Source organism: Alosa sapidissima, chromosome 16 (assembly GCF_018492685.1).
Source record: "Alosa sapidissima isolate fAloSap1 chromosome 16, fAloSap1.pri, whole genome shotgun sequence".
NCBI classification, from domain to species: Eukaryota; Metazoa; Chordata; class Actinopteri; order Clupeiformes; family Clupeidae; genus Alosa; species Alosa sapidissima.
Window position 1 is genome coordinate 20,527,975 of NC_055972.1, and position 19,905 is coordinate 20,547,879.

General features: G+C 44.2%; 2 protein-coding genes across 4 annotated transcripts in view; one reads left to right on the forward strand and one right to left on the reverse strand.

Annotated features, from left to right (window-relative positions):
- Window positions 1-19,905, forward strand: part of cdh23 (cadherin-related 23) — a 248,528-nt gene that overhangs the window by 197,465 nt on the left and 31,158 nt on the right. For all 3 annotated transcript variants that reach the window (XM_042065046.1, XM_042065047.1, XM_042065048.1), the window contains exons 31-36: window positions 38-139; window positions 532-534; window positions 633-782; window positions 1,105-1,233; window positions 1,466-1,594; window positions 2,099-2,326. In XM_042065046.1, coding sequence (XP_041920980.1) covers window positions 38-139; window positions 532-534; window positions 633-782; window positions 1,105-1,233; window positions 1,466-1,594; window positions 2,099-2,326 — 741 coding nt within the window. The remainder of the gene's footprint in view (window positions 1-37; window positions 140-531; window positions 535-632; window positions 783-1,104; window positions 1,234-1,465; window positions 1,595-2,098; window positions 2,327-19,905) is intronic.
- vsir (V-set immunoregulatory receptor) lies at window positions 4,816-19,391 on the reverse strand. Its single transcript, XM_042065050.1, has 7 exons — window positions 19,122-19,391; window positions 11,339-11,728; window positions 9,719-9,775; window positions 9,428-9,538; window positions 8,996-9,023; window positions 8,239-8,411; window positions 4,816-6,654 (listed from the first exon to the last, which is right to left on the reverse strand). The coding sequence occupies exons 1-7, from the start codon at window positions 19,276-19,278 to the stop codon at window positions 6,617-6,619; spliced, it is 954 nt and encodes a 317-aa protein (XP_041920984.1). The 5' UTR covers window positions 19,279-19,391; the 3' UTR covers window positions 4,816-6,616.

Consider the following 19,905-nt stretch of genomic DNA (forward strand, 5'->3'; position numbering starts at 1 on the left):
ACCCTCACTCATTCGGTCTTGGTCTGCTCTCCTGTAGGGGCGTATCATGGTCACCGGGCTATTGGACAGAGAGAAGGGTGACTCCTACACCCTTACCGTGCTGGCGGATGACGGCGGCCCAAAGAGAGGCTCCACTGTGGTAAAGACACACACACACACACACACCCTCAGCTGAATCTTAAGTTCTACTGTGATGCGATTGTGATGCACAGCAGTATACGTGTGTTCTCTGGGGACGGCTGTTTTGAAGGCTCTAGAAGGCTGTTTTGAAGGCTGTTTTGAAGGCTCTAGAACACGCACAGACGTTGTGAAGTCTAAGATGCTAAACATGCATTACATATGCGTATCTGGTTAGATACAAAAGCCAAAAGTGCTGATGTGTTCCTTGCTAAATAAATAGGGAATGTATGGTACAGGTCCCAGCTGTGAAAATAATACCTCTCATAGATAAGGAACTATGTGGAACTCTTCATATAAGGCACCTGCACTCACATTTTCCCCTTCTTTCCAACATTCACTGTGGAAATGCAGAAGGTACGAGTTCTTCATTGTCTCCCTCTACTACATTAATATAAAACAGCCCTTCCATTTCTTTCAGTTGCCCTTCACTGATGCTTTTTGTGTGGTGACAGGTGTCCATCACCATTGAGGATGAGAATGACAACAGTCCACAGTTCGACATCACATCTGACGTGTCCGTGAACATCCCAGAGGACACTCCTATTGGACAGAGAGTGGCCGTGGTGCTGGCCAGAGACAAAGATGCTGGGAACAATGGACTGGTGAGGAGAGTAGCCTGTAGCCTGAAAAGTTGTGGGTTCAATTCCCGGCTTCCACCGTTGCCCTAGAGCAAGACACTTAACCCCCCAAGTTGCTCCAGGGACAATGTGATCCCTTGTAATATAGTTAGCATAGACACATGTGAGTCACTTTGGACAACAGTGTCTGCTAAATGAATAGGTGTAAATGTAAAGATACTTGAGTGTCACTGGTGCTAAACAATGCGTTATTCTGTTATTTTCCCCTCTTTTGTTTTCCTCTTTACTCGATTGTCTCTCTCTCTCTCTGTCTCTCTCTTTCTCTTTGCCTCTGTCTCTCCATCAGGTCAATTTTACCCTGGTGGCGGGTAACATGCAGGATGTGTTTAGAATCGTTACTGCCAACCACACATATGGGGAGATCTATGTGAATACTCCCTTGGACCGCGAGGCAGTGGACCGCTACCTGCTGAAGGTGGGAGTCAAGGGGACCACCTCTCTCACTTCAGCTATACATAACATCTGTGCATCTGTGTATTACTTCTGGACATTCTGAAACATATTGGCAAACATAGTGATATTACTAAGTGAGTGATATACAACGTATGAATGATATTATGATGTGGCTGTGTGTGTGTGTGTGTGTGTGTGTGTGTGTGTGTGTGTGTGTGTGTGTGTGTGTGTGTGTGTTTGTCTTTGACTTTTAGGTGCGAGCTCTGGATAGTGGCTCCCCTCCTCGCTACACTGACCACTCTTTGACCATCAACATCCTGGACGTTAACGATAATAGGCCAGTCGTCCAGAGCCCTCGCGGCTACAATGTCTCCATCAGTGAGGTGAGCCTCACTCTCCTGCCACATGTCAAGCACACTGAGCACTCTATCAATCACTCACTCATCAACCAGACACTTTTATCAAGACATACGCCTGCATTCAAATGGATCCAGGCAGACATTTTGGCTTGAATTTGAACCGTTTATCCATATAGGGAAAGTCCAGGCTTCACTGGATATGTAACACTTTTTATCTTTCAAGTATTAATGATTTATCCACTTACTAATCATTGCACTATTAGGTGGGGATCACATTGGCCAGCAACGCTCAGACCATAATAAGTTCTATCTCGTTCCTAAGTAACACAAACTGTTTGCCTAAACTGACAATTGAATACGCTTGCGTTGCGCTTTGAAAGTTGAACCAAGTTCAACGCTCAGCTTGTACAACGCTAACGTTACGCCGGCGTTGCCACCGTTCCGCTGCTGAACCATAGAGAACAATAGGAAACCTGCCGCTTGCCGCTGGCTAATGTGATCCCCGCCTTATTGCTCTCACTCTTTTAGAATGTCGGCGGGGGCACATCGGTTCTGCGTGTGGTGGCAACTGACCGTGACATTGGCCGCAACGCCATGCTGTTCTACTACATCACCGGCGGCAACCAGGATCTGACGTTCCGCATGGACCGCGTGACGGGGGAGATGGTGACACGGCCCTCCCCTCCAGACCGCGAACGGCAACAGGAATACCAGCTGACCGTCACCGTGGAGGATGACGGGACTCCTTCACTCTCGGTAAGGATGCATGATACACACACACACACACACACACACACACACACACATACACACACACACACATATACACACACACATAGACACAGACACACACAGACATACACACACACACACACACACACACACACACACACACACACACACACACACACACACGCAATGTGTGATCATGTTTTCTATCATAGTACAAGGGGTTGGTTGGGTTGTTGTGTCTTCTTTGTTTTTGTTGGGTATAACACACACACAACACACACACACACACACACACACACACACACACACACACACACACACACACACACACACACACACAGAAACATCACACACACACACAGAAACATCACACACACAAACACACACACACACACAGACAGACACACAAGGGTTATTGTGTCTTCCTTGTCTTTGTTGGCTGTCATGTCATAACCCAAAACTTTTCAGCCACAACTACACACACACACACACACACACACACTCACACGCACTGTACATTCCCAGCATGCTCAGCAAGGAGATGCTGACCAGCAGTCTTGCAGTCCAGTCAAATGAAGTCAAACATTTGGGTAGGTGGGTTAACAAACTGAGACAGACTCCACTCCCTCTCCTGAGTCACACTCCCTCTGCTGATCTACCTGTGTAACTACAACAACATGATCCCACCCATGTCCTCCTGTTGGAAGTATCCTCTGGGTCTATGCCAGGGGGAAGACTCTGTCTGATTGTGATTTAAAGGGCAGAGCTTTAGTGTGTCCGCCATGTGTGGTGTCTGTGAGGTGTTGCTATGTGAGGAAATGAGCAGCGATGAGCAAAACAGGAAACGAGTTGCAGCAGCGCCCCCGCCGCTGTTGTTCTCTGAAAGAGGAAGCAGTGTGTGCTTAAGCCCTGCACTGCTTCCTGTTTCAACACCCCTGAGGCGCAGAGAAGTTCTTTTAAGTGTCTTAAATGGAACAGGTCGCCATGCGAGACATACAGTGTGTCTAAATGTGCGATGGCGTGTTATTGGCCTGTGACTATAATTAGGTGACCCAATGCAAAACAGAAGCAACTGTTTATGGGCTTAAGTCAAATCAAGTCAAGTCAGATTTATTTATAAAACACTTTAAAAATAACACAAAAAGATAACCAAAGTGCTGTAGAATTGAATGTCCAGAAACCTGATAGACAAGCAGGTAATGATCAGGCTTCAAACATTAGTAAGACACTAGTAAAGATAACAGTCAGAACACACCAGTGCACATGTCCTAGACAGGCTACCATGTGAAGGGTTTTAGTGTGGTTTCCGTTCAGACACCCGGGACACCCCACATTTATCCCACTTCAAACATTATTTAATTTTGGGTGTAGTTTTAAAACTGCTCTTAAGCTTTTGTTTACATCGAACACCTTCAGATGAATCCCTCTAGTGGCTCACAGTAGGACACTCAGCCAAGTTAGCAATGGAGTTCAAAACAGATGAAACTAGATCTGTGGTCAGAACCCAAGTTGTTTCATCATTGCTACCTATCAGCTGTCATCTGAGTGGGCAAAGAGGCACATGCTTCAGCATGTTGTTTTTGGTGTGGATTAGCACAAGCCTGCTATGGAGCTTTGTGCTAAGCAAGCACTAACCTGTAGCTAGGTTAATACAGTTAGGATCAGTTAAAATATCATCAACAGTGGTTCTGCTAGAACACTTCAGTTTAGTCATAACAGTTGCTATGTAGGTCAATCACTATCAGTGTGCATGGATTGGGTTCTACAAAACCTCAAACTTTTTTAACATCTTTACACTGAGCTGAGGGATAGGGTATGTTTGCATTACTTGCACAAACACACAGACAAGTTCAATCCACAGAGCCATGATGTTCATAAACAGCGAAACAACTTGTTCTGATATGATCATGTCTTGCCATAACGTTTCTGCATCAAAGTCTCCTCCCTCTCTTATCTGCTGGACCAGGGATATTAGGCTATAGCCCTGTAGGGGCTTGCATGTTGATTAAATGTGATACTTATTTTCACGTCAGCATTATCAGAATTCATACAGTGACTTGTTAATGACGACCTCAATAATTCATAAGTGCTAAATTATGTTGTAAAATTGTCACTAAATTACAGAAGTAAATGCAAAATGTAACTCCTTTATTTTGTTTTGTATTGAATATTGATGTCAGGTATTTCTTGCATTAAGGTGTCTATCATACTTCTTTCATGAGTTGTTTGAAGGTGCTTTAAACTGGGATGTGCATTTGTAATATTGTGTCCACGTTAGTAGTGTTGCATAGTGTAGAGTGCAACTATCTCATTTCAAAACTCACAGATTGCTATCAGTCACGAAATATGCTGATGTTTTTTAAAACTTAGCAAGCTTGAGTTCTGAAAAACCCAGACCTTGAGTCATAATGAGTGTCAGAAACCACGGGCAACACATAAAGGATTGTCACTTACACGCATTCTCATATGAAACACATTTTATTTTATAAAAGAGAATCCAGGGCCAAACAAAATAAACAAAACAAAACAATATTTTAATTTTTTTGTACAGTTGTATTCACAATAGCAATGTCAAAAAGGGCAAGCTATGATTTCAATGCCAGTTAAAGCCTATTTAAGAGATAGAAAGATAATGACATTGTAACCAATGCTAGCACTAACCTGCTCAGACATCATGTAGCCACATTGTTGCTGTAACAGCAACGCCAGACGGAAAAAAACTGGAATACCTACCTATTAAAGCTAAACAAAAAGTCACTGTTGAATTTTTTTGTTGTATTCTTCCTTATCAACATATTTTTACATATTTCTACATGGAGAGCACACAGAGTGAAAGGACAGTCTGATCTTGAATCAGTAGAGGTTGGATGGTGGTCTTGTGCACTGAAGAGAAGTGAGGTAGCATTACTGATCTGAAAGGAGTGCAAAAATGTCAGGGAAAATGGTGTTCTCTGGCATTCAGCCATAGTGAGAGAGCAAGCAATCTGAGGGAATTAATACGGACTGATCAGGATTGTATTTGGCAGTAGTTTTGTTGAGCCACCACCATTGTGAGAAAGTCTTCAGTGTTCTCTGTTAGTGGATGATTTAACACTTTTAGAGAAATGCTGACCAGAGCGATTGCACCAATGGTAGAAAAGAGACAGTGGCAAACCAAATGTGCTGAAATTGGTGACAAAAAGTAAAATTCTGTGAAATGGACTGTGGTTTTGCCTGGAACACGACGTGCCTGCACATGCCTGGTGGTTGTCTGATGAATGCAGTCCTATGTGTTTTCATGTTTTCATCTTTATCAAAGCTTGATGAAGCTATTGAAAAAAAAAAAAAAATGCCAGTTGTCTACCACAACGGCTATCTATCTTTAACATTGACGCACGGACTCAGAGATACTCAAGCAACCAAAAATGAACAGTCTCACATATATCTAAAATAACGTCTGTTCTGTACAGTTAAAAATATACTCATATACCCAACAATTTTTAAGGCTAACGGTGAACAAATATTAACATTACTACCAGTTAGAAAAGCAGCTAACTAAAGCGTAGGGGGAGGGCAAGGGTAAGTGCGTGGCTGGTAGCCTCAGCAGTGATATGTCCATATTGTAAGCAGTTAAGCAATGACACATGGGAAAAGTCCAGAGACACTGTAGACAGACATCTGATGCGACCCTTCAGACAGACAGACGGACAGTCTGCTAGACCTCTGCTCCCCAACTCGTCTCCAGGTCCCCAGCCTCTGGAATGTTTTGGATGGCAAATCACCAGACATCTGTATGCTACCAGTTCTCAGTAGAGGGGATGACGAGAGTGTCAGTGGCGTCTCAGACAAAGCAACCCCTAGTACACCACAATGCTGAGAAAATCGGTTCCCTTTTGGCCTTTCAGTTGTTGTTGCAGGTGTAACAGTTTGTCATTTCCTTGTTTTTGTAATTTTCTTGGATTGTCTCTTCCTCTTCAATTATTTCCTCAAGCAGTGTGGTTAAGAAGCGTCTCCAAATGCATACACACACACACACACACACACACACACACCGACAACAACACACATACCGGTACACACACACTCACTCACACAGACACAACCACACACACACAAACACACACACACACACATACACACACACACCGACAACCACACACATACCGGTACACACACACTCACTCACACAGACACAACCACACAACCACACACACACACACACACATTAAGGGAGTGGTGCAGGTTTTGGGGTAGTAGCAGAGGAGTGTGTGAAACAGTGCAGAAGAAGAGAAAACCACAAAGCTTTTCCAGGTCACAGGTCAAGGTCCCTTCAGGCTACACTTGCAGAATGTTGGGGGACTCTGGGATGGGCTCTGAGAGAAAAACAACACACACACACACACACATTAGTTTTCTGGTGAAACACTACACATTCAGTGAGCCAGTGAACATGGTCTCTTTCCCTGCTTCTCAAATGGAGACATTGGTGTCCATAGCGTCCGTCATGAGGTGACTTAAGATGACCATTCTGTGGACATTGCTGTGGTCTTTCTAAAACAGGGTGGACCAGGCAGGGAGTTTCCACTGGTCTCTCTGCCCTTCCTCCGGACACCAGTAATAAGAGGTTACCAGATTTGTATGCTCTGGCAGGGTCTCAGACATATTATATGCACACACACACACACACACACACACACACACACACACACACACAGACTGCTCCTTTAAACCGCAACCCAACTTTCTTTGTACATATTTTCCTCTAATACTCTTTTTCAACTTTGCCTAGTAAATAAGACATATAGTTATTTGCAGTAAACAAGGCAGTTATGTGGAATAGTATATGGTCAGCCATTAGCCTCCTACACTCCCCTCCCCAAGGGCTACATGTTTGGTAATCAGGTTGTGAAACTGAAAAAGGGAAACTGACCTATATGAAATTATCAAGTTTGTCTGCAGAGACATTTAAACTGCTATGGCACTGGCTACAAGGCTCCACTGACACACAAACACAACCATTAAAGAACACTATTGCCAACTGTATGTATGTACAGTATGTACATAACACAGTACTGATTGTGTGAGCCTTATAATATGTGTGTAAAGCTTGTCTAATGTGTGTGTGTGTGTGTGTGTGTGTGTGCACCTGTGTAATGCAGTCAAGCTGCAAGAGACAGCTGGACTCCGGAGACTTTTGAGTCAGGAAACTGTAATTCAGTTAGGAATTCTAGGAACGTCCCACACAGGTACCTCATGAAGAGGGACTATGGGAATATCTGTGTGTGTGTGTGTGTGTGTGTGTGTGTGTGGACAGATAACCAAATCATTATGGTTAAGTGCTAAACTAAGAGAACCTCATATAAATAGCTCTACATCCTATCAGTTAGGACAGCCTCCAGATGGTTCATGTTCTATGGTGAAAAACATGCTCATGTGTTGGAGCTGGTTTGCCACAGAGTGTGTGTGTGTGTGTTTGTGTGTGTGTGTATGTATGTGTTTTGTGTGTCTCCTAGAGTCCTCATTTCTATGAGAACATAACTGCTGGTATTTATCAGTCACAGCTGTTTCATGTTCCACACAGTCATTGCCCAAGAGTCTCCAAAGAAGTCCCCCCCCCCCCCCCCCCCCTTAATCACTGTGACTGTATGGGTGTGCTCTGTCCACCCAGTGCTTACGTTTGTGTGTGTCTCTGCTTACGTTTAATCTAAGTGCTTACGTTTGCGTGTGTGTGTGATTGTTTCTGCTTTGATATGTTTGGGGCTCAGTGTTTGTGCTGTGACGTGTTCAGGGCTCAGTGTTTGTGTGTGATTGATGTCCAGTGATTCTGAGTTTACTTCAGAAGATTCATCTGTGTGCCCCTCTGTGGCATTCACATTGCATCTGTGTACATGTGTGTGTGTGTGTGTGTATGTGTGTGTGTGTGTGTGTGTGTGTGTGTGTGTAGTCCCCGCGCTCACCTTGCATTGGGAAGAAGACGTCTCCGTAGGCTGGGGTCAGTGGGGTGCCTGGGTCAGAAAGCAGGTGGCGCCCTGTCTCGGAGGACTGGCGGGTCATGATCTGGGACACAGTGCGGGTCTTGGCCTGGGGGGAGCCCCCCAAAAACACAGGGTTGTCGTGACCCTGAGCCTCACTGTGGAGGATGGAGAGAGTGAGAGAAAAGGCAGCAATGGTGACTAAGGACTTCAGATCGTATCAAGTTCTAGTTCAGAATGGATCCAGTTCTAGTTCAGAATGGATCAAGTTCTTGTTCAGAATAGATCAACTTCTAGTTCAGAATGGATCAAGTTCTAGTTCAGATTGTATCAAGTTCTAGTTCAGAATGGATCAAGTTCTAGTTCGGAATGGATCAACTTCTAGTTCAGAATGGATCAAGTTCTAGTTCAGATCGTATCAAGTTCTAGCTCAGATCGTGTCAAGTTCTAGTTTAGATCGTATCATGTTGTATTATCATCCCCACATCCCCCAAAGCATTAAAGTAAAGGGCTCTTTCCTACCCTCATTTAGAATGGACTTTGCAGCACAGATCTAGCTGTGTTGGGATCATCTGAGTTGTTATCTGACTGTACTGTTGCTTTTTATCTTTACTGCTCTGAAAATTGTGTAACCCTCTACTGTGTACTGTACAGCAAGGTATTGCGACAGCAAGGGCTCTTCCATTTCCTGTATGGCAGCAGAAATAATGTTGTGTGTGTGTGTGAGAGAAAAAAAACTCACCTGTCCATTCGGACAAGTTCATGTGCACCTGTGGAAAGGACAGGAAAGAAAGAAACACTTTAGTTAGGGTGCGCCACACATAGACACAGAGACAAGAGCGCTCTCTCTCTCTCTCTCTCTCTCACACACACACACACACACACACACACACACACACACACACACACACACACACACACACACACACACACACACACATCATATATATCTGTGTTGCAGCTACACTGTTTTTTCTTGCAGTCACATACCACAAGCAGGAAGCTGCAAAGTGTGTGTGTGTGTGTGTGTGTGTGTGAGAGGGAGAGAGAGAGAGAGAGAGAGAGATTACTGAGAGAGACAGGTATTACTGAAAGAGTGTGTTCATCCTGTGTGACAGATGAATACTGAAACACAGGTATGTGTGTGTGTGTGTGTGTGTGTGTGTTTACTCACGTCTGTTGGCCTGAGCAGTCTGCCTCTGTCTGTACACCAGCACCAGAATAAGAGGAAGGCACAGGAAAGCCATGATGCAGGCAGCTGTAGCAAAGACTGCAGTAACTTTGCCTGCAAGGAAAACACACACACATACACAAACAGATCAAACAGGATGCATGTCACACTCACACACTAATCGCACCCATGTATGTACACAATACACAATAGCACTTGCTATTGTTATCTCTCTCACTCTCACACACACACACTCATAGTGTCTGACTCATGTAGATGAGGAGACCCTCTTACCATCATTGTCATTGTTGTTGGTGTTCATCTCTGTGCAGGTCAGGCTTCCCTCGCGCCCTGTGGAGAGACAGAGACAGAGTGAGGCTGGGCTGCTTTGGGCTGCTCTGGGCTGCTGCTGTCTCGGTCTCACCCGCTCACTCTCTGGGGTAAAGCCAGCGCAATGCTTGTGCTTACTGAACTGAAGCCACAGAGCTACTAGAGATGCTGTTACTAGTATATATTAGTATATATACTCTTTTGATCCCGTGAGGGTCTCTACATTTATCCCAATCCGTGAATTAGTGAAACACACTCAGCACACAGTGAAGTGAAGCACACATTAACCGGTGTAGTGAGGGGTTAGGTGCCTTGCTCAAGGGCACTTCAGCCATGCTTACTGGTCAGGGTTCGAACCGGCAACCCTCCGGTTACAAGTCTGAAGTGCTAACCAGTAGGCCACGGCTGCCCCAATGCATGTGTAGCACATGCAAACACTTCTGTAAAATGCACACACACACACACACACCTATATACTATATGTATATAGCTGTCAGGGTTCTCACACACTGTGTCATATCTAGGCCTTTGATCATGTCAGACATACTGTGAATACAGTGCAAACACATACAGTACACACGCTCAGATACTTGTGTAACTGTGCACACACACAAGCATGCAGAGATAAGTATTTTCATGGCAAGGATCTAAACAGATACATGAATATACTAGATGCAAAACATAATTAAGGTCTGACTACAGTGAATAAAACCACAACATGCACTCACACTCACACACATACACACATTTTTTTACCAAATGACAAAATAGATGTTAAGCCCAAACATGTACCTATATGTTTTCGTCCACTCCATACTGTACATGGACACCAGTGTTGTGCGGTCTGCCCGAAATTAAGCGGTCGCCCGCGGATGAGTCATAAACAAAGTAAGACAGCCAAAACGGGCAGCCTACAGGAATAAATGTTATGGCACAGACTACACAGCCATATCTACCGGTATAGGTTCGCGCATGCATAAAAGTTACCTTAGTTCGTTGTGTTTGTGACTTTAAACAGTGGATGTGCTTTAGTAAAGCTTTGTGCTTCATTCAGCATTATAAACCAGTTCTTACGCTAACGTTTTGACCAGCAATGTATCTCTCTTGCCTACCTTGCCTCACCATTTCTGTTTTCGAAAGAAAGATGTATGTCCATGGCCTTCAAATCTTATCCTAGTGTTCTAACCCTTGGTGGTTGCGTGCGTGCTTGCGCTCTTATTCTCATTCTCTGTCCTGCGCAAACATATGTCCTGCATGCCTACTGCGTGTAGTTCTACTGCATAAAGTTTCGCAAATAAATTAGTTTGTTTTACAGAAATGGCCTACTGTCACACTGTATGCAGGCTATAACCAAAAGCACACATTTTGTAAATAAGCGGGTCAGATCGCGGGTCGGGTATAATTTTGTCCTAATTAATATTCGCGGTCCGAGTTGCGGTCGGGTTGATTAAAATATCGAGCGACCGCGGGCCGCTTGTGACCAAACCCGCGCAACACTGATGGACACATATACACACAACACACACACACACACACACACACACACACACACACACACACACACACACACACACTGTCCCTTACGTGGGCCGACGGTGAGGAGCACGTGGCTGTGCAGGGTGCCCTTGTGGTGCTTCTCCGCCACCAGGCAGCAGTAGCGGCCCTGGTCACCCAGCCTCACGTCTATCAGACGGAGCATGACCCGCGAGCCCTCCACCATGTAAATGCCCGCGGCGGACAAGGGCAGCGAGCGGTTGGCGCGGAGGGTCCGGCCGCCGCGAGGGTGCTGGCCCTTCTGGCAGTGGCGGTCCAAGTGCGGCGTGTAGAGCCAGGCCGGGTGGAACTGGTCACCCGCGTGGGGGTGCCCATGCTGCTCACACACCAGCGTGACGTTGGCACCCTCGGGGCAGGCGTAGTGCTGGTGGGGTGCGGTGAGACGCACCTCGTCCTCATTGACCCCAATGGAAGAGCTGCCTAAAAACAAGAAAGTGGAGATGAGGATGTGATCATTAAATCAGCCGCTCATGTGTTTTCACCTCAGTACACTCAATACAACATTAGTGCAAACAATATACATCAGTAATCCCTATACAACATACAAACAACATCAGTGATATACATCACTAATCCCTACAACATCTTCTCTACAAGCATTCGACTCTCAATTTACCAAAGAAAATATGGAGAACTAGAACCTAGAACCTTCACTTAAGAACAGGAGAACACAGAGAAGAGGTGCAGTGGACTGAGAGGGGTGGGTCTAAACTCCATTTTCCTTGACAGCCACTGACTGAACTGAAAAGTGCTTTAGAATAGAAGAGAACCAGTGCATGGCGTGGGCTGGAAGCTAAGTACTCACCTAATGCAATTAAACAATCTTAATATTAGGAGCAATTGGCTGAAATGTAAGTTTGAGACTTGAAGTTCTGTGTAGCCAGCTGTCAATGTGTCAGTAGACTGACACAAACATCCTTCTTCTTTGACTACATGGCAAGGCAAACTCATGCACACACACACACACACACGCACACACATACAGTACACATTCATCGCCAGCTGTTTGTGTTTCCTGCCCACATCGCCTGCATAGCTCACATGTGGGCACCAGCTTTGTGTGGTTAGAGAGACCAGCACACAGGGGTTAACTCGAGCACATTCCGCACCGACGAAACATCCACTCAAAACCCCAGAGTGCACATTTAAGGGCACGTGTCAAAATGTTAAAAGGCAGTCAGTGAGTCATGAGTTATGCATTTCCTTTGTTTTCTGACATTTTGCCACATACCCTAATTGTTTCCCCAAAGAGGGCCCCTAAAGGTCCCCAAGACACAACGTTAATCGCATCTCTGATCGAAAACACACACACACACACACACACACACCATATGGAGAGTGTTGGTGTAGCCTCCTCTCTGCAACACTACTTCCTTCTCCCCCCCTCCTCCGCCACCTCCTCTATTTCATCTTCCGCCGCTGGTTGTGCACACTTTAAATCATCCTTCGTTCACACTTGTTCCCTCTGTTGTCTCTGTTCCAATACAAAGCGAGCTTTCAAAACTTTTGATGTTATCTCTTGTCACATAATGCAAACAGATTCTAAAATGTGCAGGGTGATATGCACACGAAAGCATATTCTTGTAGTGTGTGTGTGTGTGTGTGTGTGTGATCTGAACAAAGCAGTCTTTTCAGTGTAACTCAGGGCAAACCAAGGCTCTTAGCTGTTATCCTGACAGAGGCACAAATAAATTGCACCCATTATGTAAAGATCAGCATACCTACTGTATCCATCTGCACAAATAGGTTGTTCTCTGAAGTCAAGTCACTGTGTGTGTGCCTGTGTGAGTGTATGTCTATGTGTGTGTGCATGTGTGAGTGTATGTCTGTGTGTGTGTGTGTGTGTGCATGCGTGAGTGTATGTCTGTGTGTGCGTGTGTGAGTGTATGTCTCTGTGTGTGTGTGTGTGCATGTGTGAGTGTATGTCTGTCTGTGTGTGTGTGTGTGTGTGTGTGTGTGTGCATGTGACATATGTTAATGTTTTTTTCTGTATATGTGCATGGAAGGCAGACATTGGTACTGTAGGTCATGTATGAGCACGAGAGAAGCAGAGTGGCAGAACAAGATAGTACAGTAAGGCCAGAGCATTAGAAGTGGACTTCCTTCCTTCTCTCTCTCTCTCTCTCTCTCTCCGTCTCTCTCTCTGTATTTCTCTAACCCTCGCTTTGTCTTGAATTATTACAGTTTCTATCACACACACACACACACACACACACACACACATATACAGACAAAATGTCACTAGAGAGTCCAGCTGTTAGAGGTGTGATGTGTCGTGCTGTAATAGTTCTGAGGGCCTGACCCAGATAAAACTGCTTAGAAATACAGCAGTCAACCAGTCTATGACCCCCACACAACCCATCCTGGTTTGGTCACTGCGTGCGTTTGTGTGTGTATGTGTTGTGTGTGTGTGTGTGTGTGTGTGTGTGTGTGTGTGTGTGTGTGTGTGTGTGTGTGTGTGTGTGTGTGAATGTCAGGAAGAGCAATAGGAAATCCAGGGAGTGTGATGAACTGTAACTGTGACCCCTCTGGCAGAGCCCACCTAACAGAGGAACAATAGTTTGGAGCTGGCTACTGTTTCACACACTGGCCCTGTCTGACACACACACACACACACACACACACTCATGCACTAACAAGGTCATTCATGTACTGATATGCAAAGGAAGTCACACACACACACACACACACATTCATAAAGACATATTATCAAAGTTGAAAACAAACACATGTATTCTTCATACAGCAAATGCATGAAGATTCACACAGAAACACACAGATAGACAGAAATCATAAACACACACGCACACACACACAGTGAGACTGACTCTCGGGAGAGCGCTAAATCTGACACACAATCTTGTTAAGGCACAGGCCCCAGGCCTCTCTCTGTTATGTGAGTCTGCTGCAGTGACCCACAAATCTTGATGTACCTCAAAGCTTAATACACACACAGACATTACACACATATATCTCACTCACACACACACACACACACACACACACACACACACCTGTTACCTCGTGTTAGGTTCAAAGTAAGAGACAAAACCAGGGAGAGGAGAGAAAAGGGAAGAGGTGTGGAACATGGTCTCTGAGCACCAAGTCAGTCCAGACCTACAGTCCACCAGGACTCTCCCAAAGCCAGCAGACCTGAACGTCTTCCTGCCACATCACATTAACTCTTTAACTGCCATGGAATTCTAGAATACTGTACAACCTCACTGCCAGAACAACATTCTAAATCCTCCAAAAATCTGCTGGATATTGTCAAACTGTGTATAAAGTACCTGTTTTCTTGTTTTACACTACTTTTTGACCAGCATGGCATCTGGCATCTTTGTGTCACGCTCACTGGGTTTCACCTTTATGCAAAGCTTGCCGTTTCGGGTTCCCGCTTCAACTGAATTAGTCTTTCATCGTTTCAACAGCAGCCCACACACACACACACATCGGTAATTTTGCATGGATTTGCATAATGCCTGAAAGCTGATGGGGTGTTTTTCTCTCTGAGGTTTGCAGCTCTATCATTTGACTCCTTGAGTTTGATGAAGATCGGCTCCCCACCTACTGGATCTACTCAAGTCATAGGCATGGGGAAAACCCTCACTTCATGTGCCAACCCAGCTCAGTATGTTCTGCCCAGTGGCAAAAGTCATTCTCCATGACTTCATGTATTTGTCTATTGTATGACTTACTAAAAATGAGTACTAAGTATGAAATACTAAGGTGTATTTTGGAGGGTCATACCAGAGGTTTCTTCTAACTTCTACCTCCTAACCACACAAACACACACACACACACACACACACACACACACACATATACACACAAACACACACACAAACTAATTTGGATTAGCCAGCTCATTAACAGGTGTTAATGGTAACAGCATGAGGTAACTGATACTCACTCCCCCAGTCAGGCTTGTGTTTGTAAAACTAGAGAGGGGGCTTCCTATGGGCTTTTGAGTTTGTCACCCCCTTCTTGTGTCTCTTTAGAGTCTGCCTGTTCAGATATACTAGGCCTTTAGTAGACACTGTGGTCTGAGTGGTAGTGGAACAACATCAGCAAAACGTACGCTTCCTCTGCACGCGTAGTTCACAAATTTACTGTGGCCTTCCAACAGGAAATGAGTGTCACTATGTATGATTTTCACATGTAACACTCAGCAAAAGTGTAATTTCATTGGCATTGCCATGAGAACCTTTCTTGTCAACTACTAATTAAGACCCATGGGAACCAATGTCAGACTCTAGTCAGACCTCTCTCTTTCTCTCTCTCTCTCTCTCATGACAAATCATGTTGTCACATCCAAACATTATATCTCTAAAAATGAAACCTATGTGCACATCGGGTCTAGTAGTTGGGCATTCCTGTAGTCCAAGGTAAGTGTGTGTGTGTCACTGACCAGGGTGATGTTTAGTGCCTATTCCTTGCTGTGTCCGATAGGGAGGAGAGGTCACCGGAAGAGCAGACTGACTCGCTTGCTCGCCATGTTGTAGGCCTGTTTCTACTTCAGGCCTGATTTGGGCCATTGTACACATTTTTTTCTTATGCTGTTTAAGCTTTTATTAATAAGACCCCTCCCAGCCTCACTACTTCAAAATGAAACAGTCCAATAACCCATTTTCTTTCTCTGTAGATGTATTCCACTCTTCCTCACATACACATGTACAGACACACTAAAAGTATCTCTCTCTCTCTCTCTCTCTCTCTCTCTATCTCTCTCTCTCTCCTGTCATTCTTGTTATATATATATATGCCCATATATAATTCTTGTTATATATATATATATATATATATATATATATATATATATATATATATATATATATATATATAATGGTTATACTACATATGGTTCTGTGACATGCACTGTTAGTAGAGGGCTGATTCCCTCTTCCTCTCATGTTCTCTCTCTTCCCTCTCTCCTGGCCCATCCATTTGCCTCAGTGGGAAAGGAGACAATGTTTATCTGTTGGCTTACCTTATCTGCCCACAGACCAGCGAGCCCAGGGGGGTCTGGAATGCCTCGTTGGCCCTCTCTCTCACCCTTAGTGCCTTCTGCTTTTATTTCAGATCAGTTTTGGCATCCTTCTAAAACACTGCTTGCACTTTGTAGTCTTTTTGGGGGGGTATTTTATGACTTTAATCAATTCGGTGAACAGGTTGAGTTGGCGTGTGTTTCATTCAGAGTCATTTACATCATTCTGAAACCAAATGTCACCTCCATGTGCATCTGTATCTGAAGTAATGTTCATGTAACTTGTTTATCTTGAAACACAACCCCCCTCCACGTACTGTTTTCAAACTGTTAAAAGCCTCGGCGATTTGTTACATTAAAGGAGACCACACTTCCTGAGCAGTCATTTGAGGAGCTCTGCTCTACAGCAGGATATACAATCTCATGCACTTCTGGCAGATCTCCCATGCAGACAAATTAGCAGCTTTTCAAACAAATACCAAACACCGACTGTTTGTACAAACTAAGGTTACTAGAGGCAAATGGAGAATTACTATGCAAGGTCTTCTGCAAGGCCTGTGTAAGCCAAAGCATGTGTCTGGCTGATGAAAAAAGACTTTAATTACGTTTGAGTCCTTGGGAGTCTCTGACAGGTCAGTTCCCGGGGGAGAAGAGGGGGCACAGGCTGGCTGAAGGTCTCTGCTTGTTTTCTTTCAAACTGTTCTTTCTTTCTCTCTCTCTCTCTCTCTTTGACCCCTAATTCCTTTCAGGGGTTGGAAATTCTCTCTGGTATAGTGTATGTCCCACACAAAATTGCTGTGTAACATTGGCAATACACAGGGGAAGTACCGTCACATTCAAATCAGTTGACACATTCACACATTCAAATCAGAAGCTGCATCATGTCAGTCCCTCAGAATCATTTCAGTTCTGATGTTATGTTATTCTCTAGATAGGAATGTTCTTATCTTGGGAGAAAATAAATTGGCTTTCAGGAATAAATAATTGTACCAGGGTTCAACAGGTCATATGGCAGGCTTTCCATCTTTGGCTCATCCTTAGAGTGCTTGTGTACAGGTGTGCTCAGTAACGCCTCCAGGGAGGTCGGTGTAGTCTTTAGCCTAACCCCCTCCTTTGGGGGGAGTTTGGGGCAGGTTGGCAGATCAATGACCAACAGCAGGGGACGGAGCAAGGATTGTGTGCAGGACTGACAAAAGGCCAGATGAGCAAGAAGAGGAAGAGGAGACACCGATATGAACAGGAGCTTCCCCACTGCGCCATTCCACACTGCCCTCCATAATACCAAACAAGTCACTGATCACTCTGTGTCGAAAGGTCAGGCGAACCAACCGCTTTGCAAGCTCCACACACCACCCAACCCCCCAGGTCAGAAAAACATACCCAGAACTTTCACTTTTTGTTACTGCAGAACATCGATACACCCAGAAAAAGACATTGACCTGTTTAGACATGATGGATTGGCACAAGGAAGTGTTTTGTTTTGTTTTTTTGAGGGGGGCGGGGGGTGAGAACGCAGAGGAAGGAAATGTCTAAACAAAGAGACCAAAACAGGCTCATGATCATTAGGATGCCATTTACAGCAGGCAGTAACAGAAATTATAAGAAGGAGCAATTAAATAAAGGCAAGCATTGTTTATCTCTTCGTCCTGTGAACCTGTCATGGCCTGTTTACACTTCAGCATCAGTCCACAAATGGAATGGCACTGATGCTGAATTATGGTCAAATTCTGGAATATTCCGTATCAGCTTTTTTTTCCCAAGTGTAAGCTACTGTTCCTTAATTTTGAGCATTTTCCATTAAGGCCAGACAGTGAGAGCTGAAAGAAGAAGTATGATTTCTGTTTAGTAACTAGGCCTATACTTCCTGTTTTGGGACATAAATAGGTAGTCTTTTTGACAACTTTAGTGGCGCTGTTGAGACGTGACTGAACCAAAGTGTCCCATCACTTATGAATACGTCCCTTTGAAATGTGATGCATATAAATTTACAAACGTCCCTGAACTTTACGTGTACGCGTCACCTTCGACAATAGCGCATCAGTTCCACAACCTGAACCTACATTTAGTGAAACTCTAGCCGTGTGATGTGACTAGGATTAAAGACTTGGTAGGCTGATGTATAGCCAAACAGCTGTCCCAGCTCTTTCAGGCGCGACATAGGCTACACAAGGGGCTGAGTTAATGGAGCGCGGGGACAGATGTTTCAGGGTAACTGACTCAAAACATGAACGTGGATAGACTCCTGTCGTTAAAGTTATGTAGAGTTAAATGTTGCGTATTTCACTTGTCCCTTTTTGGTCGGTCAGTGTTTCTGTCGGCACACCCTAAGCATGAAGCCAAACAGGGTTTATTTTGGGGCGAAACACAGGAAATTAAAGTGGCAGATACCCTCTAGGTTACGATCGTCTTGAGGAAGTCTGACAATTTGGCCACTTTAGGCTACTACTCAATAGGCTACTTTTCATAATAATAATAACATCCCATTTTTGTAGGTTAGGCTATATAAAAGTGTCGCACATTAGCATGCTTCCTTATGACCGCACGGTGCCAGAATTAATAAATATACTGACTTTAACACAAATAGCTTTGTTCAAAACCAATTGATGAAGTAGCAATATGAAGCCAATACAAAGAGGCAAAGTGTCAAATATGTGACACCGGCGTGACGTGACACGTTAAAAGGTGAAATGTTCTTCTTGCTTTATTTGACAACAGACACAAAAGAGCATCTGACAAGCTTGTACATGTCACTGACCTTTCGTCTATTTGTGGATGAGCATATCAGTAAGATTCAGCATTATTGACCATTGCAGTTTATTTCCTTACCTTGAGTCAGGACAGCCACAATGAAATGAATTGCAACAATTCTAAAATCCATTGGTGCGACCAACTTGAATAAATCCAGTAAATCCGACGGTAAATGTAGCCTATTTGTACTTCTTTTCGTTAGACTATTATGAGCAGCAGCATGCTCTGCTTGCATACAAATTCGGTGGCTCTACACTCTTTATACAGCCTACCGCACGCTACCCGATTTGATGTTGGCTCTTGAAATCAACTTTTCGACTGTTTGTAGATTGTCTAGCCCATAGCGCATAAATGCAACAGGATAGGCTACGATACGAAGCCTGTGGTAACGTGCGACTCCTCCCTCCGCCGCCGCCAGTGTCTCCCTCCCAGCCCGTAATAAAAATGTAAATTAAATGGGAGTTTAGATAACAACTGGCAGCTAATTTGTGGTGCATAGATTAGCCTATCTTTCACTTTCTTTCGACCCTCAAGTTTCTCCAAGTTGTTGTGAGGTATGGTTGTTGTTTTTTTTACAGATAAGATACTGAAAATATCCAGGGAGATATAGGCTAGCTGAAATAAATGCATACCCTTTCCTTTGTATTCATCAGTTTGTAATAAATACGCTGTTTATTAGATTATTTAACTTTGCAATTTGACAATTTCAATTATTTAAGATGATTTCCTTAAGCATTTATCTTAGAAATTGATTTTCTTTCAGCGCAATATAAGCGGGCATATTGGTAACACATTTGCATTCCTTCCTTGTATTTTCACTGTATTTGTTGGGAAATTCAGTCTGTCAGGGCAGTAGCCTGAG

What these genes read in the sequence shown, in the direction of transcription:
- vsir (XM_042065050.1), bottom strand. Translation starts at nt 19,278, where the DNA reads ATGCAAGCAGAGCATGCTGCTGCTCATAATAGTCTAACGAAAAGAAGT. An exon ending in CAACAACAATGACAATGATG is followed by an intron (nt 9,539 to 9,718) that starts GTAAGAGGGTCT and finishes TTTTCCTTGCAG; the next exon opens with GCAAAGTTACTGCAGTCTTT. An exon ending in GACTGCTCAGGCCAACAGAC is followed by an intron (nt 9,024 to 9,427) that starts GTGAGTAAACAC and finishes TCCTTTCCACAG; the next exon opens with GTGCACATGAACTTGTCCGA.